Here is a 27577-nt window from a genome sequence, read left to right as displayed (position 1 = left end):
GTGACCCAAAGAAAAATCTTTGGGCTCACATATATATTGGACTTTATCAAAGCCTTCAGTATTCTGTATATAATATCCAGAATCATTTTACCAGATTCAATTTGTTACTATGTGATAAAGCAAGATTCTGAAAGAATGCTTACAAGTTAACACACAAAGCTGATATGTAAAATTACAACTCTTTCACAACAGAGGCCAAAGCAAAGCAAAACTAAAATGTAAGGAGGAATAAAAACATTTTATCTGTGTATTCAGAATCACACACAAGTTACCTTTACAGTTCAATTTACTATATAGAAATCATTTGGGTTTTATAGTTTCAGTTAAATTCTGAACTGAGATTACAATAGTTTAAAAAAATTGTTAACATTATTTTAAGCAAACCAAATTGAAATACATAAGTTCAAACTTCAGATTTATGGCAAACAGTCTTCAAATACAACACAGATATTTCTTAAAGTTACCGTATCATTCATGTCTTACTTGCAACTCTGAGCTGTTTATACACAGAATAGCTCTCCTATAAATATGGCAAAATCGACATGCCATGAAACTCAAAGTTGTATAGTCAGGCCAATGACTCAAAGTTGTACCATCTCTTAAAAGATTTGGCATTTCTGGACCAAAAAGCACAAGTAAAGAAGGTTAGGAACAATTCCTCCTCATTACAGTTAAAAAAAGTTGCATGGTAGCTTGGAATTTTGCATAAAACCCCACATTACATCTTGGAAAAGCCCAAGGGTAATTTAGATGACAACAGATTGGGGTCTTTTTTTTAATTAATAGGACCCACAAAATTCAAATGGGAATTAATCAAATCAAAAATATTAAGCACCTACTGGTTTAAGAGATTGAAATTTATTAGAGATTCATGATCAATTTCCTTCCACCTTGAAATCAAGGTGTAAAAACCAGCTATTAAGTGCATTCCAAACTTCTCCTATGTAGCACAGGTAGAATTTTCTGTCCATTGGCACCAAAGTGAAGTCACATTTCCTCTTGGTAGACAGAAATTCCACATCTGAACATAGAGTAAGTTAGGAAAAAATGACCCCTGTTGCTTATTACTATTGTGATTCTGAGATCTAGGATAACTAATATACTAGCAGTGAACAATGCAAATTCCTGGCAACAACTGTCATGTTAGTGACTCTAACTCACTTCCCCCAATCACCATAAAATTTTAGTATGAAAAGAATTAAAACTACACTAAGCTGAACAAATGGGAAATAACAAGAAGCTAAGTGAACAGCTAAAACAAAACAAACCCTAAGTCTGAAATCACTGCAATTGAGAAACTGAAAATAGGTGTGCTTCTCCCCACCCCACCTCACAATTTTCAATTTAAATAATATTCCGTGCAAAGGAGCATCAGGTTTCTGGATATAGATGTAGCCCTTCTTTAAGATTTAGTGCGCTGCAGTTTTCTGCAATTTTATTTCCCTCCCCCAAAGTTTTTTCAAGGTACTTAAGAGAATCTTCCATTTCAGCCAAAAGATTTGTGATTCAAAGATTTACTAAGGTACTCTATGCATTCTATCTGTACAGAAACACCTATTAATTATTACAATTGGTTTATGAAGGATTAACATTTTTGGTGTTAAAACTGTTAAACATCATGCTTACTGCACATCAACTCTCCATAATGAATCTCAACTTCACAATGATTTACCAAACATTTTACTTAAATTACTAATTAAATAACTGAAAAATGTACTGAGCCAAACTAAACTTAAATGGGCTATAAAGGAAAATAACCTTCTAAACAGTCCATATACACATCTATTTCGAAACTACTTTTGCTAGCTAGCCCCTTTCCCAAAGTTTTAGCCTGAAAAAACAGTAAAATCTACACAAAATTTTATTGCAATCATACAAGGGTTACATTAGGTCAAATACAACAAATACTATGATGCAATTGTACATTTATTAAACTACAGTTCAAAGCACAAATTTACACATTCTAAATACACTAAACGTATCTAATGAAATCACACTGGTCTTCCACTGACATTTGATATATCTGGGTGAAAGACATTAACTTTACAAGACTTTTTAAACACAAATCCTTAGTATAAAAACTGTGTACTTGTATGTAAACGGTTTAATGGGGAACCCAATTAATGGGCTTCCATCTCCACTAAGTCATCCATTTTGTTGCATATTTTATTTTAAACGCTTAAGGGGTGGGGCAAACTGGTAAGTTTAAATGTGGATACATTATCTTAATCTCCCAATTACTCCCAGTGAATTATAGGTGAGAGCTAATTTTGTCTGGTCCCAAACAGCTATTACCAGTACTTTTTGTTTCCAAGAGAATTAACAGAATAAGATTGTTCAAATTTTTTCCACACTGGAATGTAGACCAGACAAGCTTAACCTGCAACTTCATATCTAAAAAAGCGTTAATGCCTGCTTAAGCTTCAGTGGAAAAGTTGTCTTCCTGGCTCAACTGAATGCAAGAAGGCACAAAGAAGAAGTTCTTCATCATTGTGTCTGAAGTAATTCCAGCATCTTGCATCTCATACCTACATAAGAAAAAAGAAAATTTGAATTTAAGGATAAAGAGCACACAACCACATAACAAATGGACAATGAAATAGGACTGTAGAATAAGTGGTCTTCCAATTACTCTTTTTTTTTTTTATTATTTTCATTTATTTATTTGGTTGTGTTGGGTCTTCATTGCCGCACGCGGGCTTTCTCTAATTACATCAAGCAGGGGCTACTCTTCATTGCGGTGCGCAGGCTTCTCATTGCAGTGGTTTCTCTTGTTGCGGAGCTCAGGCTTTAGGCGTGCGGGCTTCAGTAGTTGTGGCACATGGGCTCAGCAGTTGTGGCTCACGGGCTCAGTAGTTGTGGTGCACGGGCTTAGTTGCTCCGCAGCATGTGGGATCTTCCTGGACCAGGGCTCAAACCCGTGTCCCCTGCATTGGCAGGCGGACTCTTAACCACTGCGTCACCAGGCAAGTCCCCCAATTACTCTTAAAAGATCATTTTGCTATTACTTTTAAGTTGTGCGTTCATTACAGAATTAAAATTAGCAAATGTTCTTTCACCTCAAATACCCAATCTGCTTTAAAACAAAAACAACATCTTACCAATCACTGTATGACATCATATAATAAATAGCTGGCCTCTGAAAATCATTAAAAGCAGATGGTTCATGGAAAGAATCTGCTCCCATGTTATCAAAGATAAGCCAATCTCCCACATTCAGCTCAGGAAGAAGACAGTTTTCCACAATTTGATCAAGCTCATCACAGGATGGACCCCAAAGGCTGCTTGTAAACAGAGGCTCATCTTCCTTGTATTTCTGTAGGAAAAAAAAGGTTGTTGTTTTGTTAGGTTTTTACTCAGGCAGGCACTGAATTTGAAGGTGGATAAGAGCATTTTTTCACTATCTCAGATCAAATGTGCCCCTGGAAGAAAGGCCTAGAAACAGCGGCAGTGATGCTCCTTAACTCTATCTAAGGAAGCAACTAAAGGAACTCAGCCAGAGATATGCAAATCCTCAAAAAAGGGGCAACCTTCCCCCATCCTAAAATATTTCTCCAAAAATTGGGATGTATCTTAAAAATAACAGCTCGTTCATAAACTGCCATATAAGCAGTTTTTATATTATATGTAATAAAACTTGCCTTGTGAACCTCTGGAATGGTATTTAAGTCCTCAGACAGTTTACTTGCAAAAGAACCATAAACACCATCGTTCATATAATACATGAAGGTTGGTTCATCACTTCCGGTTTTTCCTACTGAAATGAAACAGGAAAAGTAAAGATGAGTTTAGAGTAAAACATCTAAAAGGTGTATTAAAGTCTGAATTAGTATTTACAGAACTGACTCGTAGGTTTCACATTCCTCAAAACATAAACACCGATATATATATACTGACATACCTTAAAACTGTTAGCCTAAAATACTGAACACACTTCACAAAGGAGGATAACCAATGAAGACATGAAAAAAGTGCTCTACATCATTTGTCACCAGGTAAATGCAAATTAAAACTACACACTGAAATACCACCACCATACACCTACTGAATGGATAAAATTTAAAACACTGACACCCCCCCAACAAAAAGTCAGTAAAGGTGAGGAGCAACCGGAACTTGCATATATACATTGTCATTGGAGGGGCAAAATAGTAACACCATTCTGAAAACTTTGCAGACACCTACTCTGTGACCCAGCAATTCTATTCTTAATCATTTACCTAAGAGAAATGAAAAATGTCCACAATTCCAGTAGTACAAGAATGTAGTAATAGTTTTATTCTTTTTTTGTGTGTGTGGTACGCGGGCCTCTCACTGTTGTGGCCTCTCCCGTTGCGGAGCACAGGCTCCGGATGCGCAGGCTCAGCGGCCATGGCTCACGGGCCCAGCCGCTCCGCGGCACGTGGGATCTTCCCGGACCAGGGCACGAACCCGTGTCCCCTGCATCGGCAGGCGGACTCTCAACCACTGCGCCACCAGGGAAGCCCTAGTTTTATTCTTAATAGCCAAAAACTGGGAACAATCAAATAATCATCAGCAAGAGAATGGATACAATGAATATACAATGTATATTCATTCAGAAAATGGAATATTAACTGGCAATAAATGTAAAACAAAATGGTTCAGACATTATACTGAGCTGTCTTAAACAGAAGAATATATGTTATATGACCTCATTTATATGAAGTTCAAGAGCAGCCCAAACTAATCTATGGTGGAAAAATAATCAGAGTGATTATCTGGCAAAGGAACAAAACTGAGAAAAAACTTTAAGATACGAAAATTATTTGTAGCTTGATAGAGATGACAGTGTAAGACTTCATTAACTTGTCAAATCATACATTTAAGACTGTACTGGTTCTTAAGGGGAATCAATCACGTGGGTAAGTTTATCTAAAATAAGCCTATCTCAACATCAGTATCAAGAAGAGTTGGATTCAGAAAGTCTTATTATGGAATGGGACCTTGGCTAGGGCATTTTAAAAAGCTCCCTAGCTGCTGCCTACTGATGGATGAAGACCACCCACAACTTTATAATCCATGAAATGTCCTACAGTAAATTTATACCTGAGTAGTATCTGATAAACTCATCTTCAAACTAACTGGAATTACCTACCAACAGAAACAAAACTATAAACTTTTTAACTTACCTCCAGAGGAAAACTTATTTTCAACAACTTTCTTTGCAATGATATTAACTGCAAGTGTAAATGCAGAAGACACATAGTAGCTTCCGGGTTCAGAAATTATCTTAATGCCGGATCCTTCAGGAAAGTAGACATCCAACAAAGGGCTGATAACATGATTAACCTATGGATTTAAAACCCCACATTATGGTTTTAATATTGGATTAGATAATTCACAATATTAAGAGACTGATAGCTATTAAATTTTCTAGGAAAATTAAGTATTTGAATTATAGACCATGAAGCTTTGTGATAAAGCAGGCTTTCAAGTCATCAAAGTTTATTTTCTAACTATCATAATGGCATAAAAAAAAATTTTCTTAACTCCAATGGCAAATGGCTACTGGTGATTGTTTAAAGTCATGTCTCTATATTCAATCACTATCAATGAAGGAACAAAATTTCAAATCAGTTTCTATATATTAGGAAGGTGAGGAGTGGTGTGTATCTGGATAAAATAGCTCAAGCTCTCCAAGTTATGAATTCATTTGTGCCATCAAGTACTGAAAATAGAAACTTTCTGTGATAAAATTATGCTATAGAGTTTAAACTTTTCAAAGTTAAGGTATCTTCTCATTGCCTATTCATTTTCTTAGAATAAAATTTTAAACAATGTTACACCTTTAGTTGCTGTAAAAACTCTCGTCTACAAATCTACCAGGTAAGTAGTAAAGAATGAGAGATTATTCCAGTATGTCCACCCACTGAACAAGGTTTACCTCTTCCAATTGAAATTCGGTTCCTGTGAAGCCTCCACCAATGTCTAACATGTTCATTGTGAAGCCAAATTCTCCCTAGAGATGTGGAGGGGGGAAAATCTTTAAATGCTTTTCCAAATTGTAATGCATATAGGGACATTTCAAAAAAAAAAAGGAGGTAAATAATCTCTGTTCTGACCTTTAGTACAGTAAATTTCTTGCTTTCTACTAACAGAAGCAGATTCATTCAATGTTATATATATTGTCTTCCTGATGTTTCTGTATTATCTTTAGACATATGCAAGTAAATTACTATTTAATCCCTTCACACCCATTTTTTAAAATGTGCATGTCATAAAAAAGAATGAATGAGCGTACTTCAGGGGTAGAAAACCACTGAATCTTAGATAACATCCTGACTTAAAATATCAAAATAATTTAAGGGAAAAACTTACAGCCATGTCAAATACACATCGAGCATCAGATAAAGCATGTACATATACTTGAGATTCTTTGCAAGCACTTGAAACATGAAATCTGAAAGAAATAAGAGTAATAAATTTGAAGCTGCTGCAAGTTTTAGAGGCCTTTCCTGTAAGTCCTTTCTCATTCACCATACTGACACAAAAAATATTCACATTAACCTTACCAAATATTTAAAGCATTAGAAGCACGAGCCTCTAATCATCCAAGTTACAATACCAGCCTTTTAGAAAAGTATTATCCAATATTAGGATAATACTGTAATTTTATAAACAATTTTTTATAAGTTATCAGTTATGCTTCATGACTATCAGATAGGGACATGCTTTTTATGTATATATGGTAAAGTAACAAGCATCACCCTACAAAACCTTTAATTTGAACGCACAATTTTATCTAAAAATATAAAAATGTATCTACTGTGAAATAAATACAAGTGAGCATTAATTCAGCTGAGTAGTACTGATACTGGTTAGTATTCATTAACAGTGATACTTATCAATGATTCAGACTATTTAAATTTAAATAGGGAATTCCCTAGCGGTCCAGTGGTTAGGACTCCATGCTTCCACTGCAGGCGGCCCAGGTTCAATCCCTGGTTGAGGAACTAAGATCCCACAAACTGCATGGTGCAGCCAAAAAATAAAATAAAATAAATTGAATTGAAATATGGTTCTTTCTGTACCCTGACTGTGGCAGTGGTGACAAAAATATGTTAAAATTCATAGAAGAATATACCCCAAATCAATTTTCCTGTGTGTTAACAATAAAATTTAGCTGAACTATGAAAACTCTCCAATACTGTTAATATTATCAAGTATGGTAGATTTAAGCTTAACAGTGGTGATTCTTTATCCATCTTTATGAGCAATTTTAAAATTTGGAGCATTAAGCTGCTCCAAATTTGATTCAGATCATGGTTCTGAAACTATGATCAAAATCATTAACTCTCTGGGTCTTAGTTTCCTCACACAGAAAACTGAGAGGGTAAAATAAAGTCTACTGATTTTTTGAAGTGCTCCTGAGGAATTAAAAAGAAGAGGAAAAGTCTTAGGATAGGAAAAAGAAAAAATGAAATGACATCTCCAACAACTTACAAGCTGAATGCCATTTTGGTATTCATTAGAAGTCTAGTAAATCCCTCCATTCAATTTAAAAAGAGGTGATTTACATTACTAACTGAATTGTTATTTACTATTTTCTCTCTTTACTGGGTGAGGGGAAGGTACAGGTACAAAATAGTATGAAGGATAAGCATATTTAGTTGCTTTCCTGAACTAAGGGAAATGTGTATATTAAACCCAAAGTTGAATCTATCATAGAGTTCATGCAAATGAAATTCTAAATCAGTAACATAAAGACAAAGATTTTCATCACAAAATGGAAGTTTAAAACAAATACTCACTTAACCCCAATAATTTGGACATCAAGTTCCTTAGCACATTCCAAAAGATGCCTACAGTTCTTCAGGGTAGTGCCAAACTTCATGTTACCCTCTTCACCTCCAATATTATCTTCTGTTGCAATATGTAGTAAGACCCTAAGAGAAGGGGAAGATGATTGGGGCAGAGTTGGTTTACATCATCATCAGCACATGTGAAGCCTGAAGATTGTAGGAAGTGTGTTGATTATGTTGTCAGCGCTCCAAAATCCAGCGTCGGATGAATCAAGTGAACCTAATGAAAAACAATCCTGTATAGAGAAAAAACTAGCAATTAGGGCCTAAAGCATGAAGCTTACAAGGATGGGAATTTGGAAAATGCAGGAAGTTAAGACTCTGTTGTAGCATCAAGAGTTGGTTGGGCTCTGTAATGAAAGACATCACTTTCAAATCAAGTCCATCAGTCCATAAATCCACCTAGAAAGACTAAATTGAGTAGCAATGCCATCGTTGTCTTTCAGTAAAAAACGATCAGGACTTAAAATATTCCAAATTTCCTAAATTGTTCTAGTTAGCGAACCTTCTACCACTTATTCTGAACATTCCTCCCATTAATTTTCTACATCTAACAAAAAAATTAGGAAGTCCTAAGTTATTTTACGTATCTCAACAGCAGCCTTTTAGACTGCTGATTCAAATCTATTTGGTATCTCCTTCCAAACCACGCCAACCAAGGCAAAATGATCACGACTATCAGGCCATCTCCCAAGTAATTACAAACCACTAAAAAAATGCAATTATACAAAAATGCTGTTTGTAAAAGCAAAATTATTCTACCTACAAGTAGAACCAGCTCTATCAAGAATATACCATTCCATTTATAATCTAATACAGTAAACACCCCAAATCAGGTCACAGAAAAGGAAGACTCCCCCCCCACCACCCCCAGAAGACTTTTAAGAGAGACAAGCGGTTCCCTAGAACCACTTTATCAAAAAACTGGCCTTTATCAAAACAAAGGTTTTCAGAGTAATAAATCCTGTCAGGATACCTTTCTAAGAATACCATTAAAGTCAATAAGAAAATTATGAATACAAGGGAAATATGGATATGATACACATTTTCGGCAACATATAACATACACAACTTATTAAAAAGGAAACAATTTTGTACTAATATACTTTCAGTATATTGTAAAATCCTCTTGATATACCAATTCGTGGCAATATTAATTTTGCCTTAAATTTTTTTGCTTTTAAAAAGTGAAGTTTTTAGTTAAAAAAGTAACTCTTGGGATGCATGTAGGTACAAGTAAAAACATTGAACTTCCTGTTTGAGGAGAAGGGCCTTCAAGAAATCCCAGGAATCTATGGACTAGGTTCCTAAGACACTGACACAAAGGACAACCATTCAAGAAACCACATCTAAGGGCAGATTAAACCCTCAGCTAACCAGGAAAAAAAGCTGACCAAAACATCCTGTTCCCAATATGACAAACAACTAGCATGGTTAATGTAACTGTGAAAATATAGCTGTGGTTCTAATTTGATTATCCTACCAACCAGATTCTCTTCCTTAAATTAAAGATTATAAATTCATATCCCAAAATGCCCTTATCTCATTCCAGCTCCACAGGAAGGATCAGAAGTAGCCAATAAAATGCTAGTAGCATTTTCCATAAAGGAACTTGAAATAAGTCACAGTAATCACAACATATACCACTGCTCTACATAAATGCCCCCTTTTCCCAGGCTAAAGACAACCCCAAACCCTAGGTAATAATATTCCCATGTACCTAGTTTTACACTTACTTGGCATTTGGGTGATTACGTGCTATTTTCTTCAATTCGACTTCATTGTCACATGTCATGATATTCACTCCAACTTTTGCTGCATACTTTATTTGAGACACTTGCTTGCAAGGACTTATGTAAATGATGTTTTCTGGAGATACACCCAATTCTTGCACTAAAGCCATTTCAGTCTAAAAACAGATTTTAAACAGTGTCATCTAAAAGGCAAGCTTTCTATTACTTTTCAATCACTACCCCATACCTTTATTTTTTGGTTAAATTCAAATTATATAAGGTTAAATTAGGATTATGTATGTCATAGTTTAGATTCCGGTAATGCTTACTATACTGTACTCTGTTAAAAACCTTTTAAAAAGCTATACAGGGACTTCCCTGGTGGTGCAGCGGTTAAGAATCCACCTGCCAATGCAGGGGACACAGGTTCGAGCCTTGGTCCGGGAAGATCCCACAAGCTGCAGAGCAACTAAGCCTGTGCGCCACAACTACTGAGCCTGCACTCTAGAGCCCGCAAGCCACAACTACAGCTACTGAAGCCTGTGCGCCTAGGCCCATGCTCCGCAATGAAGAGAAGCCACCACCGTGAGAAGCCTGCACACCGCAACAAAGAGCAGCCCCTGCTTGCACTAGAGAAAGCCCACATGCAGCAACAAAGACCCAAAGCAGCCAAAAAATAAAATTAAAATTAAAAATAAATACTGATCCTATTTTTTAAAAAAAAGGTATACAGGCATATCTCATTTTATTGCACTTTGCAGATACTGCATTTTTACAATTGAAGATTTGTGGCAACCTTGTGTTGAGCAAGTCTACTGGCACCATTTTTTCAACAGCATTATTTTATTTGATGTATGTACATTATATTTTAGACATAATGCTATTGCACACTTAATAGACCACAATATAGTATAAACATAACTTTTATATGGACTGAGAAACCAAAATATTCATGGGACTCGCTTTATTGCAGTGGTCTAGAATACAATCTGCAGTACCTCTGAGGTACGCCTGTAATTACCATCAGAGAAATCTCATAGTTTAGGATATTATCTTGCTGTCATAAGAAGTAATTTGGTCAAGCTAGCTCTAGGCTAAAAATGAGGAATAACAGTTTTTGATTAAAGAAAAATAAAGCTTATAAAATCTCATCTCACTGAAACGTTCCTTGAAAGGTACACTTGAAAGTTTGTAAATTTCCAATATTAAACTGCAAATTTAAACAAGAGTTAGGAAACACATTCAAAAGTCAAAACTTCCTTGCAACTGTTCTCCTACTGCTGTGGGTCACCAAAAATTAGTCAATTTTAAAATGTTGCAGTTTAGTAATAAAGTAATGAAAATGACTTACTTTATTGGAACAAGCAAATCCAGTTCCAAGAGCTGCCAGAATCTCAAGTACAGCTGGAGTGGAGTTGCACTTTACTGTGTAGAATGGCTTTATCTGAGCCACTATGTTCTGCCACTGACTGTGTTTCTTCACAATCTTTCCAAGATCTCCCACAAAAAATGCATTTTTCCCTGTCTATTATGGTTATGAAAAAGAAAAACATAAAAAACTATAGAAAACAGAGTATCATAAATAGGAAATAACTCCCTTTTCCTCCACAAATGAGCCAAAATAAACATTTACATACTACCACACTTAAGGCTTGTTTCTTTTTAAATTTGACTCTGTGCTGTGCTATGCTATGCTGGTATAGAAAATATTCTCTTCGATAAAAAAAAATATATCAATTATAGTGACTTTCTACTTCAGAATTGCCTCAATTTTACTTTTGGGGAGTGGAGGGGAAGAAGACTACCTATTTCCTTCCATGCTTTCCTTAACCGTTTAAAATAAACCTACTTTAGCAGTATAGAATCTAACTTCCTAATACGGTGAGTAGAATGAGGAAACTAAACAAAAAGCTGTATCTCCATTATGAATTTCACTTAAAGACAGTAAAACAAGGAAACAAAAGAAACCCATTTTTAAGGAGATAAAGTTGGTAGTTTGTGTGCATATAGGTGGCAAACTTGAATTTAAAAATACAGAAGTACACTAAATGTCAGATAAATCTGAGTAAGGATATTCTTCCCTCAAAAGAAAGAAAACGGGGATTTCCCGGGAGATCCAGTGGTTCGGACTTGCGCTTTCACTGTTGTGGCCTGGGTTCAATCCCTGGTTGGAGAACTAAGATCCCACAAACCACATAGCGTGACACAAACAAACAGATTTTAATTAGGGATTGGGAGAGATGTGTAATGATTTCAAAGTTGGGGCTACTCTAGGGGTAGAGAGATGACTATGCATGTCATCCAGAGCATAAATTACCCAATGTTAGATGGCAGACAAAATAATATTAAAAACATACAACATCCAAATATTGTTTGAAAAGCCATGAAGATATTACTGTTTTCTATAGTCCACACTGTTTGAAGATATACATTACTGGAACATACTGACCAAGAAACAGACACGACCAGAAATGTATGGGTTACGGGTGGCACATATAGGACAGTTGTACTGAAGTTACCCCATCCTTAAAAAACATGCTGCCATCCCCAGGAAGTGTGTTGTAAAAGTGACTAAGACTAGTGACATCAGAGAATTAACTGTAGAATGACTTAGCTATAGAACAGACTGAACGGTAGGACAAGTGTCACTCTTCCTCACCCCCCAAAAAGAATTCTGATGGCAGAAGAGAGAAATAACAGGATTTTGCTGGTGTGTGAGAAGACTTAAGCACATTTGTAAAGGTCAAGAGAAGAAGAAAGTTTTTTGGATATCCTATTACTGAACACCAGTAACACAAAAACAATTCTTCGAATTTGGGGAATATGGGAAATTAGCTTCAACAAAAATTCTATCAGTAAGGCAGTAAACAAAATTTTTCTATCAGTAAGTACGAAACAAAAATGATCTTAAGTAGCAATAAATATGATTCTATAGAAATTGACACTTGGGCAGTGGAGAGTAAGCATTCAGTATAAATTCTCATTCAACATACACAACCAAGATTATCTGAAATATAAATTAAAATCTACGGAAGTACACAGTTGAGAAAAATGGGTAAGAAGCCATGTACTGATTAAGTGGATAGCTGGCAACATATCAAGAAAATAAAAGAACATACAGGGCTTCCCTGGTGGCACAGTGGTTGAGAGTCCGCCTGCCGATGCAGGGGGAAGATCCCACATGCCGCGGAGCGGCTGGGCCTGTGAGCCATGGCTGCTGAGCCTGCGCTGAGCAATGGGAGAAGCCCGTGTACCGCAAAAAAACCCCAACAAAACAGGTGCTATAAAGCACAGAAGAGAAAGGGCTGTCTGGAAGCATTTTTTTTTTTTAATGTGAGCTAGAAAGAAAATCTCATCACTTCTCAAGGGGAACTGGGGTTGTCAAGTCAAGACAACCTGGAACAAAGTACTTTTATTATATTAAGACCTTGGAAACAAAGCATTGATGCTTCAGATTTCAGAAATTTATAACACTGTTTTCAGAAATGTGAGATGACACACTTACCAGGGTATGTTCATAAACATAGTTATCAATAACATTTCCAAGGTTTGTTCCTTCATCCAACAGGCCAACGGAGTAGTTTGCATCGTCAATAAATCCTTTCATCTCAGCCGTATTCCACAAAGCCGAAAGTCATAAACCAGGAAAAACAAGAGACGGGCCACCAAGCCTTACGTCTGGGTCCTTAGAATATGCAACAAACTGTCAAAATAGAAGTTATTTCCAAGTCTGTATTATTTCATTAGTCAAACCTAATGTATGAGTTGTCAATGAGAGTGTGTTAATAAGTACCCAATTCAGTGAAGAATCTGTGATCACTTAACACTTTCAGAAATACTAGATCACTAATATCCTTTCCTTTAGTGCCCATTTTAAAGCAAATAAATGTGAATTTATACATTAAAAAAATAAGCTTAATATGACAATTTCTTGAGAAGGTAATTGACACATATGCACAAAATATTACAAGTAAACATGGTCACCTTACATACAGAGTTGCAGAGCCAGTCTGTTTTATTCATCTTGTTTCGTGATTCCTCCATCACACACACAATTTTACTCATTTTAAGTAAAGAAAGCTAGCGGAATAAATGTCTGCAGCTAAGAAATCAAAACAGTCTGAACTTCAATACACTGCCAGCCACATAACAGTGTGCTACCAGGTAACTGCAGATTAATGTCTTCTAAGTAAAATTCTAGAGTAGGTGATGTGTAAATATCAACAATAGGAATGAGTGAAAGTGGAGGCCAACTTTAGGGGACAATCTGTAGTTTTGATACACACTATCTAGATCCCACCACAAGCTAAAATGGACTAGTTAAATCAAGTTAACAATGTTAAGTCTCTTATGAGGTGAGCTGATTGGTGAAAATGTTACTGGACTACAAGTCAGCAGACCTAGTCCTGGCTGTGTCATTTAATAGCTGCGCAATCTGAGGTCAACTTCAGTTAACTACCTTAACTACTTCCTCAAAAGATGGTTGTAAAAAAATTAAAATCGCTTGTTTAAGTGTTGACTCGGAAGAGCTAAAATTAAGTCACCAACTGCCAGAAATACAAAAATGCCATCATAATTTGAAACTAGGCATAAGCTAGGAACCTATTATACACCCTAAACCATTTATTTACTAAGAACTCTGATTTTTAAAACGGCATCAGACTAAATCCAACCCCCCCCCCAATCAAATAAAGTTTTCCCTCTTTCTCCAAATCACCCACTGTCCTCTGGAGCGGCACACACAATAAGTTTATGTTCTTTGCTGAATTCACTGGTCCTTACATTACTTTAGGCAAAGATTTATTTTAATATAAAGTCCATAAACAAAACAAGTCCTCTAGACAGGATGCTACTCATTGCCTGGGACTGATTTCTGGTTGCCACATTAACTATAACAGACATAGACCAGCTCTTGGCAACCTATTTTAAAACCTGCACAGCTTTTCCTACATCCTTGATTGCCCCCTTTCCTTTCCCCTCTCCCTGCTCTATGCAAGAGTTCACCATGGGTGACGGCCCTTGTCCTAAAAATATACTCCATTTCAGTGGTTCTCAAAAGTGTCGGCTTTCACGGAGCAACTAAGCCCGTGCGCCACAACTACTGAGCCTGCACTCTAGAGCCCACGAACTACAACTACTGAAGCCCAAGTGCCTAGAGCCCATGCTCCACAAGAGAAGCCACCGCAATGAGAAGCTCGCGCATCACAACAGAGTAGCTCCCGCTCACCGCACTAGAGAAAAGCCCACGTGCAGCAACAAAGACCCAATGCAGCCCAAAATAAATAAACTAAATAAATAAATTTTTTAAAAAAGTGTCGGCTTTTTGGTTGTATCAAAACAAACTCATCAATAAGCCAGAGCATTAGTCAAATTTCATAAAATACAAGCAGTATTTTAAAAATGACAATTTTATTTCCAAGAACTCAACTACATTCAGTTTAGCTGAGCAAATTTCTTAGATTATGATACCAGAAATGATTTAAATCTGTACCCAGAAAGTACACATTTTAGGTTTGAGGATACATGTTTATTTTAAGCAATGTAAGACCAGCTGGAACATCAATTTTAGAGGGATATTCAACTATGCACTAAAGCAACAGAACAGATAAAACCTACTCATTCAAAAAGATCAATTATTCTATTAATGATGAAAAATACTTAATCAAGATCTTTAGCCTAGTATTTCCACTCATGAGACTCTATGCAGTATTTACCTGGGAACCTTGAGTTATCAATTACTGACCATCACAGGCAACTGCTACCAAATGTAAAGTCTAGCTTTTAAAGCCAGGACAAGATGAACCTCAATTTCCTACATCTAGTGTTTACAAGAAGGCTAATTTTCCTCTAACATCAGGATCCTAAACAGCTGCACAAACATCAGGCCCATTCAATCCAGTCTTACCTGCTGAATGCCCACATTCTTCAGAAATTTTTTTAGATTAAGTAAGGTTATGGTCATAGGGATAGGAAATTTTTTTCCAACTATTTTTTCTCTTTTTTTCCTAAAAATACATATTTAATTCTCATAATATTATTCACAGAGTTCTTGGCAGAGATGAATTTTGAGGTTCATGTTGTCTCTCTTTCAGTCCCAAAAGCTCTGTTTTGAGTTCTCCAGGCTTTGGTGGAATTTCAGGTATTGTCAGGTCTGGCCAGTAGTACCGGTGCACCACCTCTGCGCTGGCGCACATGGCCAGGAGGCTGGCGGGGAACATTTTCAGGTAGGACGTCCAGGACACGCCCGCGGGCATGGTCGGCGGGCTCGAGCTGCACTGGCACTCGGAAGCAGGTCAGGGGACAGTTGAAGGGCGCTCTGGAGATGGAGCGGGCAGCCGCTCCACTATTTTCAAACTATAAAATCTACAGGTTCAACTCTCACTGCCTGCTAAACTAGCATAAATCTAAAAGCAGACATTTTTTATAAGTGTGCCAAGTACTTATACAATATTCTCTTAACCTTTAAAACCACTATGACAGGGACTTACCTGGTGGCACAGTGGTTAAGAATCCACCTGCCCATGCAGGGGAAACGGGTTCGAAGCGTGGTCCGGGAAGATCCCACACGCCGGGGAGCAACTAAGCCCACGCACCTAGAGCTCGTGCCCCGCAGCGAGAGAAGCCACCCCCACTGAGAAGCCCCCGGCTTGCCGCAACTCGCAACTCTTGAGAAAGCCTGCGCAAAGCCTGCGCGCAGCAACGAAGACCCAATGCAGCCAAAAATAAATGAATAAATATTAAAAAAAAAAAACCCACTATGACAGTATTATTCTGTTTTACAGATGAAGACACTGAGGCACAGAACTAATTAGGCTAGCTCTAGAGATGCTGATGATCAAATTAACAGGCACACCTTGGAGGTTCAGTTCCAAACACTGTAATAAAGTGAGTATTGCATTAAAGCGAGTCACACAAACTTTTCAGTTTCCCAGTTCCTATAAAAGTTATGCTTACACTATCCTCTAGTCTATTAAGTGTGAAAAAAAAACCCCAAAACCCCACACCGAAAAAACACAAACAATGTATATACCTTAACTAAAAAATAATGCTGTTGGAAAAATGGCACCAATAGACTTGCTCAAAGCAAGGTCACCACAAACCTTTAGTCTGTGAAAAATGCAGTATTTGCCAAGCGCAATAAAACGAGGTATGCCTGTCTGTTAAAAGGAAAACTCTGTCTCCCTAGCAGTCCCGTTCCTAGAAAACACGGGATCCCTCTTTTGGAAACCAAACACAACTCTCAGTCTCTTTGATAGACTAAATGACACCCCCATAATCAATTGACCATTTCTCAGACATATAAATTCCCATAGTTCCTAAACCTCTGTATAATAAAGTTTTTTCACATGTGGTACCAAAACATCCTATCATGCCTTCTCATAGCCTTTCAAACCTTTCTTTATGACTAGTTTCTACATTTCTTGCTCCTTCTATATCTTTTGTCTAAAACTCTCAGGTAAACTCTAAATTTGAATTTTTCTTTCTTTTCCATCCATCTTATCAACAGTTTACATGCAATAATGTACACCCACGCTTTGACTAATGTATACACCATTGTAACCAGCACTACCATAAAGATAAATTTCTTCATGTCCCTTTTGTCCACCTCAGGCAACCATTTTTATCTGCTTTCTGTCACTACAGACTTTTGTGAAGTGGAATAATTTTAAACAGTAAAGGCCAAACTAAAACATCTGACAAATAAATGTACTACCAACATGAATAAAGATATGTTAAAGCATGCCCTGCTCTAAAGGAAAGATTGAGAGTACACTAGAGTGGCTATATTACCATCACTGAAATGGAACTCTGACTTCTGAAGTAACCATAGGGTTAGTTTGCCAATCCTTAGCTTACTCACAAAAGGACTGTGACAGAAAAAATAAAATAAAATTTGCTATATTGGCAGGACCTGACAAAAAGGATTTTGGGACCAACACACCTGAAACAACTAAGACAGATGTAAACGTAGTATTTTTTTACTTCCGTAATTACACCAAGCACTGCAATAAGTTGATTAAAACCAATACTAATAACGTCTATACATAAAAGATGGTAAATGTTGAGATAAGTGAGCTCTATCTTGGTTTATCTTCTCAGATGCTCCCTAGGAAGGTCTTAAGATTTCCATAATTTCCTAGCCCAGAGTAGGTGCTGAGAAAAGATGGACAAAGGACAATTCTAAGAATGGGGAGTTCTGAAACTTAAGCATTGTGGTGATGACAGGAAAGAACTCCCTGAAGTGTGTTGAAAAAGAGGTCCATCTTTCACATCCTTAAAAGAAGCCCAAAACCTTGATATACAAGGGACCCACATGTAAATGCAAAGCTCAACTGTCAGTTAAAAACTAAAAGCTATGCCCAGGAAAAACTAATTCCTCAAAAGAATCCACAAAACACAAAGACCTTCAGGAAAGAGGGTTTCTAACACATTTTGAGCCACAAACCCTGTGCTCAAATGAAATGTTCACTTGGAAGCCCAGTATTTCCAACAATTGAAAAGGCTTAAGTTGGTGGCTAAGCATAGACTATTCTTGAGTCTTTCCTACGCCCGATCTCACTGAAAGAGTCCTAAAAGCAGTTCATAACCATACCCTCAGAAGCCTATGCTTGCAATTTTCTTAACATGTGAGCAAAAATACTTTAAAGTTTCACTGTTGCAGAAAGGTTCATGTTCTACATTTCTGCTTTACAAGGCACTAAAGTAAAGAAATATTTGAGTAAAATGTTTTCAAGAGGCATTTAAAGTTACTTGGTGGTAATGTTAAACCAAAAATCTGACACACAGCATGTCCTAGGGAGTCAGAATGAAAATAAGTGTGCATGTGTTGGGGGTGAGCAGAGTTTATACTGTATGCCAGATCCACCAAGTTAATCCACATCACAGGGAATTTCCAGGGATCTCTCCATTAAGAATGCAGACTCAGGGAATTCACCTGGTGGTCCAGTGGTTAGGACTCTGCACTTCCACTGTAGGGGGCCCATGTTCAATCCCTGGCTGGGGAACTAAGATCCTGCAAAGTGCTCCGGCCAAAAAAAGGAATGCAGCAGACTCAAACCCAGATGATGCCAAACTTCCCCCATGTTCCAATCTAATCCTGGTTATAATTCCCAACGGACACTGCACCATTTTTTTTTTTAAAGGTGTATAAATCAGAAACAGGACTGATTTATTGGTTCCAACATGTTATAGACCACTACATACTACAGTCTAGTGTTGCTGGACATTGACTTATTTAAATTAAACTTAAAAGAGCAAATCCATTTTTAATAAAAGCTCCCAAGTTTATTTTTATCAATAGACACTAAAATGTGTTCTCTATTCACAAGAGCCTTTGAGCTATTTTCACAACCAAACACCTAAATATATGGTGAAAGAAAGCTCAGCTTATTTTACACTAATACAACTGCTGCAATCACAATACTATGTTTATAAACAAAATAATTTCCTCTTGGACATCATAGCTGGGAAGAAAAGAGCATGTTTAACATTCCTTATTTACACCTTCATATTGGTGTTTTTTGATAATACATTTTTCAGGAAGAGCTGCCAAGGAAAGAAAAGGCTCCCAAGAACCACACACTGCTCCCTGGAGTCTTTCATGAGGTCGTGAGTCCTCATGTCATCGAGAGGGTAGCTCCAAGAGGAGTGGTTGCAGCAGCTGGGCACTTGCCTTGTTACACACCTGCTACAAAGGCTTCTACAGTTGATTGTACTTCAGAAGAAACTGATACATCTCTCAAATAATCACAAGATAATTCTGGCAGCAACAGCCCACTTGACACCAAGCTGGATGAATATGAGTCTTGGATTTCTGAAGTGAAGACCTCCCTGGAAGTAGAACAGGGAGAGCTGAAAGTTTGAGAGTACTGTTTCAGAGACATCTAAGCAGGAAACCCAACCTTAACACATGACCAGTTTTCTAAAAGGACTTTTACTCATTAAAAATGAGAACTTAAGATATTTTGAAATTTACACTACTACTATTATTCTGAAGAAGGCTAAGGGTATTTCTACCTTTATTATTTTTTTTTTTACATCTTTATTGGAGTATAATTGCTTTACAATGGTGTGTTAGTTTCTGCTTTATAACAAAGTGAATCAGTTATACATATACATGTGTTCCCATATCTCTTCCCTCTTGCGTCTCCCTCCCTATCCCACCCCTCCAGGCGGTCACAAAGCACCGAGCTGATCTCCCTGTTCTATGCGGCTGCTTCCCACTAGCTATCTACCTTACGTTTGGTAGTGTATATATGTCCATGCCTCTCTCTCGCTTTGTCACAGCTTACCCTTCCCCCTCCCCATATCCTCAAGTCCATTCCCTAGTAGGTCTGTGTCTTTATTCCTGTCTTACCCCTAGGTTCCTCGTGACATTTTTTTTCTTAAATTCCATATATATGTATTAGCATATGGTATTTGTCTTTCTCTTTCTGACTTACTTCACTCTGTATGACAGACTCTAGGTCTATCCACCTCATTACAAATAGCTCAATTTCGTTTCTTTTTATGGCTGAGTAATATTCCATTGTATATATACGCCACATCTTCTTTATCCATTCATCCGATGATGGACACTTAGGTTGTTTCCATCTCTGGGCTATTGTAAATAGAGCTGCAATGAACACTTTGGTACATGACTCTCCCTGAATTATGGCTTTCCCAGGGTACATGCCCAGCAGTGGGACTGCTGGGCCACATGGTAGTTCCACCTGTAGTTTTCTAATCTACCTTTATTATTACTTTTACATAGGCATTTGATGACTTAGCACTCAGCTCACAGCTTTAAAAATAGACACAATGGGGAAAAAAAAAATAGACACAATGCTGTCAAAGTCACCTCTGCATTCTACATCCCACAGAAAAATGTTACTTACCACAGAGAATACCTTTGGAAATAATCGGCCAGAAGGGATGATACTGGTACTACAAACATGAGGTCTGGAGCAGGCCTCCAGGAAGGCAGTTCCAGGAAGCTACATATCAGAACTAGTAGGTAGAAGTTCCAATAAATTGTGTGATCATAAGACCATATGAACTTTTGCCATGTTGGACCAAAAGTGATGGATAACAACAACAGCCTACACTGAGTACTTAGGATCATCAGGACAGGGGTTGCTTTAATTGACAGCAAGAGGAAAGCCAATAATGGCAATAAACACCCTTAAGTTTATTTTTCAGCTGATAAGGTTGAAAAAAACTAACTCTAGAGGAAGAACACTAAAGGTGACTGCTGACGAATTATTTTAAAAAAAACAGACAAGAACAAGAATGAATAGGAAATACATAAAGGTGGGGGGAATTCTAAAGGAAATGAGCCCAACAGGCTAAGTTTGAAATGCTTGGGTAAAGGCTGCCCAATGAAATGCCTCACATTAAACTCTAAAATACATCTAAATGAGAAAATGGAAATACAGGATTTTCATAGCAATATACTTTTGCAAGTGAAACTGACAAGATTAGGCTCTCTTAAAAAATGTGTCTTGACTATCTGATGTGAAGACTAAATTTCTTCTGGAGCAATGTACCTGTACATAAGTGAAATATGTAAATCCCTATGGTGATTAAAATGTAGTAACATTACAGATAACTATTATAATGCAACATGAATAGCAGCAAATACATAACCATATTATTTCAAGCTTTCTAGTTTTCCTGGTGCAGCACAGGAAATAACCTTTTAAATAAATGCACTTAACTACTATTTTGATTACCCTAGGGCAGATCTCATTGCCACCTCACCAAGAGGAAAATTTATTTTTATTATATAAAGCATGTGTCCATTACAATGACTGCAGTAAACACCAGGTTAAGGAAGACTGAATACCTCAGAAGCCCCTAAACATCTTTACAGGTGGCAGTGGTTGCATCTCCTCTAGAATAAGCATGTTCAGACTTTTCCAATCATCATTCCCGTGTTATTTAATCTTTTTATTCCTCTATCTGCCCTCTAAAACATCGGCTTTACTGGTTTTGAACCATGAATGGAGTCACTGTTGTTTTCCTACTATGACGTCTTTTGCTCAACTTTATAATTTCAATTCCTTCACACAGATAGATGGGACTGGAGTCCCATCTATTAATTTTCATTGCTGTGTACTATTCTTTGTAGATGTACAACATTTATTTATCCAAAGAGGACCTATAGGTTGTCCCATTTTTTTGCTATATTGTTTATAAACACCATAATATAATTTCTTGCTGTTATTTATGTACCCAAGGGGAACACTGCTCAAGTTGTGGTCTGCAGACTAGCTGATCCACAAATGAAGAACCAAGCAGTGTGCTACAGTCTAGGGCCACATACCTGGGAGTGAAACTGCTATGTTATTAGTGAAAAATTGTTTTTAAGGGCTTCCCTGGTGGTGCAGTGGTTGGGAGTCCGCCGGCCGATGCAGGGGACATGGGTTCGTGCCCCGGTCCGGGAGGATCCCACGTGCCGCGGAGCGGCTGGGCCCGTGGGCCATGGCCGCTGAGCCTGCGTGTCCAGAGCCTGTGCTCCGCAACGGTAGAGGCCACAACAGTGAGAGGCCCGCATACCGCAAAAAAAAAAAAAAAAAATGGTTTTTAAGCCTTTTGCTCATTTCCCTACATGTTTTTTGCTTTTTCTTATTGACCTATAAGAGCTCTTCATGAATTCGGGATAGCAAATCTCTCTCATTTTGAGTTTTATTTATTTTGCTATAGTATCCATGTTCAACATACTAGGATATCCCATCCTACTCTTGGTCATGCCAAATATAACATGCCAACCATGCTGAACCTAGATGATGAACTAAGGAGAGACTATACTTATTTAGGAGCTCTTTATAAACTGGGCACCACAGTATCTTTGCAGTAAAAAACAAAAAATAGGGAATTCCCGGGCAGTCCAGTGGTTAGGACTCCATGCCTCCACTGCAGGGGGCCAGGGTTCGTTCCTGGTTGGGGAACAAAGATCCCACAAGCCACCCCCCGCCAAAAGAAAGAAACAGATCAAAAATAATCTGAAGTCATATATTCAACGTAAACCTAATATTAAGTTCAGTCTGTATGAGATCATGAAGTATAGCAGGGAGCTGGATCTTAAGAACATGCTGGGCAACTAAAGAATTCAACTAGAATATAAAACTGAAAAGCCCCTACAGTCAAGAACAGTTTATTAGACAAACCTAAGGAGAAAGAAGAGAATGTGTAATTCTTATGATTCTTATTAATAGATATTTTAAGATTAATATGGCTAATACCAGTCACATTCACAGTAACAATTATCCTAGAGTGATGCTGTCCAACAGAACTTTCTATGATGATTGAAACATTCTTTGTCAATGTCCAAAACAATAGCCATTAGCCACATTATAATTCCCAAGCATTCAAAATGTGCCCAAGCAACTGAACAGCTGAATTTTTAATGTTATTTGATTGGAATTCTTTAAATTTATATAGCTACCTGGCTAGTGGCTACTGTACTGAACAGAGCAGTTCTAGAGAATGCTGTCTTCATAAAAAATTTTAAACTTCTAAGGATCAAGTCCACACACATCACAGATAAAAAAACAAGAACAAAAACCATCGTACCCCCAAATAATTTTGCTCAAGGTAACAAAGATCAATTCACAAGTTTACAAAACTAGACAGTAAAGGAAAGAAAGGTCAAAACTCCATACCAAGTAAATCCTAGAGAAATGAAATGTGTGCTTACATAAGATAATGAAGAAAGGTGGAAAAGTTTAGAGCAGAGCATCCCAAAAGGGTTTTATCATCTTGACTCCTGCTGCAACTCACTCAGTTACACGCATTTAAGACCTCATGGTGGCTGGGTATGGTTTGGGCAGGCTGAACTTCATCAGCCTAATCCTTGCAACTCAGTACGCTGCACAAATATTTTCTACTTACGCCATAATGTTCTTCACATTATTCCCTAGATTAGAAAAAAGGATGGCCAAATCTTTGTTTCAGTTAGGTTGTGACAAACTGTTTCAGTGTGCATGGATGGCCCTGGAATGGAGGTAAAGGACAAAAGCATCTGTGTCTTCTAAGCCTTACCAACACGACAGCATTGCACTTGCAACGGCCTCCTTAGGCCGGTCTGAATAATGGCCAGCCTAAACCTGCAGCCTACCACTTACCTAGATTTTATAGCTTATGACGTACAGTTTACACAATATCTTATTTACTCCTAATCAGAAGAATTAAGTGTCTCTAAATGCTTTTTTGAGGGCAGAGAAGAAAAACCCCAAACTCAAAAACTCTGAATTTAAGACCAAAGGGAGTGTAATGGAATACACAGATTGGTAGTGACTATTAACTTTCTCAGCTCACTATCTTCTGTAATAAATGCAAGAACAATTTTATTCCCTTTAAAAATGGTCTACACTGCTTTCTAATCTATTTGGCCCCCCCAGAAGAGCCTAAATTTGCCTGAAGAAAGAATACCATGTCCCCCAAACCGTTTTATCCATTAACATCCTATTATTCCCATTGGGCTTCTATAGAATGCTTTTTTGCTACTTTACACAAGCAATGAGGCACCACTAAATACTACTTTTTGCATGCCAAGGGGATACACATACTTTAAAAACTGGTCCCTAAATCTGTGTATTTTCAATGATAGTTTTATTCGTCTTCGTGGTCAAAGAGCACCAAAAACCATTAATAAAAGTTCTGTGAATTTGCTTACATCACAGAATCTTTAAATTACCAAATACTGGTAATTTAAATATTTAAAATTTTAGACAAAATTTGTCCATTTAGACAAATCAATTAATTGAATCCCTTTTCTATTCTTAGAAACAAAACATTAAAAGTTATATGTTAATAATTAACTCAATCTGACGTCATCACTAGATCTGCTAATAAAAGCAGCTGGTTACAAGAGAATTTAGTTTCCTGAAACAGCCTTTAAAATTTTTCCATTAGGCTGATCTATTAATTATAATTGGAGCTCTAGCTAAAATAACTTGAAAATATAGCCCACTGAAAAAACTACTGCAGCACAGAGCCTAAGAAATTTAAAACGTACACAAAAACTTTTCCACAATTAGAGCCCTTCAGTAATCTGAGATATTATTAAGCTTAAGCATTTGTTATGATATCTTTACAGTGCTCACATTACATCACACACATATCCAAAAGAAAAAATTTTACTATGCAAGCAGCTTATAGTTTCCATATACTTAATGAAATGAACTATCTAAAAATTCAGATGGTTACCTGGATTTGAAAACCTAACTCTGAAGCCAAATCCTAGAGCTTAGACCACCTGCACAGAAATCCTACTGGAGTGCTGGAAGCATAACATGGGTCATGGAATTATACATTTTGCAGTGCTATGTGCTAAGTGTTTTCCATGAAGGCCAGTGTGTTAAATCCTTTGACTTCTATTTTTCCAAACAGTATTGTTGCTCCACAGGAAATATCAGGATTTCAATGTCTAGTATTGCAAACAGCTACTGATATCTAAGGACATTTCTGGAATGTACAATTTCTCTTGCCACCTTTACTAATTCTAGTCAAGAAAACTTTGGGGCAAGATATCTTTTCGGATTCAAAATTTCTCAGATTTTAGAATGGCAATTTAGTACATATACGTTTAATGTATTATTTAACGCTCTCCAGGAGGCAGCAGAATTAGGAATATTAGCACTAAACGGGATAAGTCAAAATTAAAATGGCCTCAAATTAGCTCAGATTCAGGTCAACTTTTTGTTCCCAAATCAGGTTAGGTCACATCAAGGAAGCTATATAATTTTTTTTAACTTTTGGATTTTGGAATTACATGAATAAGGGATTGTGGCTGTAGCTTTATAGCAAAGCACCAAGAACTAAAGTTTCACTTAACATAATATACACTGTACCTGGGCATAATAAATAAGTCAGTCACTTTGGCTGCCGGAACCTTCAGAATGAAGTGTTAGCATTTTCTATCTGTGCCTATATACACTACGCCTCCACAATCAAAAAAAGACACGGAAATTATAGACTTTTTGAGTTCTACAATATTAATTACCTTAAAGACTTTTCCCTGAGTTGGCAGAGTCATTTATAAATGTATGAGCTAATATGTTTCTCAAGTCTAAGAGGAAACACCAGTAGAAATATAAAATATAATGCAAAGTTAGGTTTCCATTAAAGAGACTTGGGGCTTCCCTGGTGGCGCAGTGGTTGAGAGTCCGCCTGCCGATGCAGGGGACGCGGGTTCGTGCCCCAGTCTGGGAAGATCCCACATGCCGCGGAGCGCCTGGGCCCGTGAGCCATGGCCACTGAGCCTGCACATCCGGAGCCTGTGCTCCGCAACGGGAGAGGCCACAACAGTGAGAGGCCCACGTACCGCAAAAAAAAAAAAAGAGACTTGAAATAAAAATCTTATCCTTTAATATGGTCGTGCTTAAAACATGAAGCTTGTTATGAAACTTCCAACTTAGAATCTATTCCCCTCTCAACTATGGAGTCAACTACACCCCACTCAGAAAAGTTTTATATCTCTAAGCCAACTTGGGAGAAAACATCAGATATGCTGGAAGGAGAATAGATGACTAACAAAAATTAAAGAGATAACTGGCTTGGCAGTGAACTGGTGGCAACTGTACTTCTCTTTAATATGCATACAAGCCACTTGGTTAAAATGCAGATTTCTGATTCAGGTTTGGGTGGAGCTGAGAGTCTGCAGTTCTATTCTAGGTTATGCTAATGCTACTGTTTCAAAGACCACACACACTGCATTAACAAAGGGCGATTAAAACCCTCAAAAAAAGATAAATCATTGTATCAATTTACAGTTAAAGGAACTGTTATAGTTCAACTTTATTTTACAGCTGTGATTTAAAAAATAAGCAATATGCTCAAATTCACACAGCTAGGAGAAAGCCAGTATGGGAGTACAGGAAACCCTCCAGCCTGGGTTCAAAGTCAGTAGAACTTTCGAGAATTCGTATTATTTAAACTGTTTCCCCCCTTTCTCTTTAGACTTAAAAAAAGAAGTCTAAAATTGTAATTTGAGGTTAACAGTAAATGTGTTGAAAAGGTCTGCTTTAACATACACCCTCCCATTAGATCTCTTTCCTGAAATTTTCTAATGTTACTCCCTCCAAGTCTCTAGCCCACTTAAAGACATCCAAACCTCAACACCAAAACCCAAATTTCAATTGCAAGAAATCTACAAATAATAAAAAATTTTAAATGAACCACACAAATCTAGCAGCACAAGTTCGAACAACAGTTTACTGTGGAACTGCACTGGGCACAGAGGTTTAAATTCAAAGTTAAATCCATACACAGAAAATCAAGTATAGTCAAAAACTATCCCTGAAAATATCTTGGGAAGGTAGCCGGTTGAGAGATAAACATGTATCATCTCTCAGTAATACCTCTAAAAACAACCAGTTTTTCTACCAGGTGAGTATTATACAAAGTCATTTTGTGAAAAAGAACATAAACTCTTAGAAATTACATTGTGTTTAGCAAGATGCTCATAACTAGAAAAATAAGAACTAAGATTCACCTCTTATATCTCATGCTCTGTGGTAGAGGTTTGAGTGGAATGGAGAGCAGAATTTTTTGCCTGAATACTTGAATTCAAGTATTGAATACTTGAATACTCCAAATACTTGAATCTAACAAATTAAATGATTGAATGGTGTGCTAAACTACTACCCACACCTCATTAAAACACAAACAAAAAACCACCTCTCCAACTTATATTAAAAGCTGGAATAGTAAGATTTCCTAAAACTTACCCTGCAGTATGTACTTAGATATAGTAAATAAGGATCCAGCCACTAGTAAACAATGCATACAACTGAATCAACTTTAAGGGAAGTGGGGGAGTTCCCTGGTGGCCTAGGGGTTATGATTTCAGGCTCTCTCACTGCCATGGCCTGGGTTCAAGCCCTGGTGGGGGAGCTGAGATCCCTCAAGCCACCCAGTTGGGCCAAAAAAAAAGGTGGGGGGCGGGGTGGGGTGTAAGTGGTAAATACAATTTCAAGTTTTGAAAAAGACTGAGCAACAAGAACTCTCCTTTACTTCTATTTTACAAGACCGTCC

At 37.3% G+C, this 27577-nt stretch overlaps 1 protein-coding gene and 1 pseudogene across 5 annotated transcripts in view; both read right to left on the bottom strand.

Moving 5' to 3' along the window:
- Positions 1 to 217: 217 nt before the first annotated feature.
- The window catches only part of AZIN1 (antizyme inhibitor 1), a 32088-nt gene continuing 4728 nt past the window's right edge, over positions 218 to 27577 (bottom strand). Inside the window, exons 3-13 of one of the 5 annotated variants that reach the window (XM_089898840.1) lie at positions 19230 to 19387; positions 13062 to 13259; positions 10908 to 11081; positions 9560 to 9732; positions 7773 to 7907; positions 6340 to 6421; positions 5906 to 5980; positions 5151 to 5310; positions 3642 to 3757; positions 3102 to 3316; positions 218 to 2528 (exon numbers count right to left, since the gene is read on the bottom strand). In XM_089898840.1, the coding sequence (XP_089754966.1) occupies positions 2417 to 2528; positions 3102 to 3316; positions 3642 to 3757; positions 5151 to 5310; positions 5906 to 5980; positions 6340 to 6421; positions 7773 to 7907; positions 9560 to 9732; positions 10908 to 11081; positions 13062 to 13163 (1344 nt within the window). In that variant the 5' untranslated portion in view covers positions 13164 to 13259; positions 19230 to 19387 and the 3' untranslated portion in view covers positions 218 to 2416. Of the gene's footprint in view, positions 2529 to 3101; positions 3317 to 3641; positions 3758 to 5150; positions 5311 to 5905; positions 5981 to 6339; positions 6422 to 7772; positions 7908 to 9559; positions 9733 to 10907; positions 11082 to 13061; positions 13260 to 19229; positions 19409 to 27577 lie in introns of those variants that run through there. The other 4 variants (XM_022584662.2, XM_089898839.1, XM_022584661.3 and 1 more) reach the window with 4 other exon arrangements.
- On the bottom strand, positions 13266 to 19223 carry LOC149746931 (ubiquinol-cytochrome c reductase complex assembly factor 6 pseudogene; annotated as a pseudogene).

The sequence above is a fragment of the Delphinapterus leucas genome, chromosome 17 (assembly GCF_059928025.1).
Source record: "Delphinapterus leucas isolate spDelLeu-1000000601 "Yukka" chromosome 17, BTC_Dleu_Yukka2, whole genome shotgun sequence".
Lineage (NCBI taxonomy): Eukaryota > Metazoa > Chordata > Mammalia > Artiodactyla > Monodontidae > Delphinapterus > Delphinapterus leucas.
Note: the sequence above shows the minus strand (reverse complement) of the source record. Positions and strands in the feature narration are given on the sequence as shown.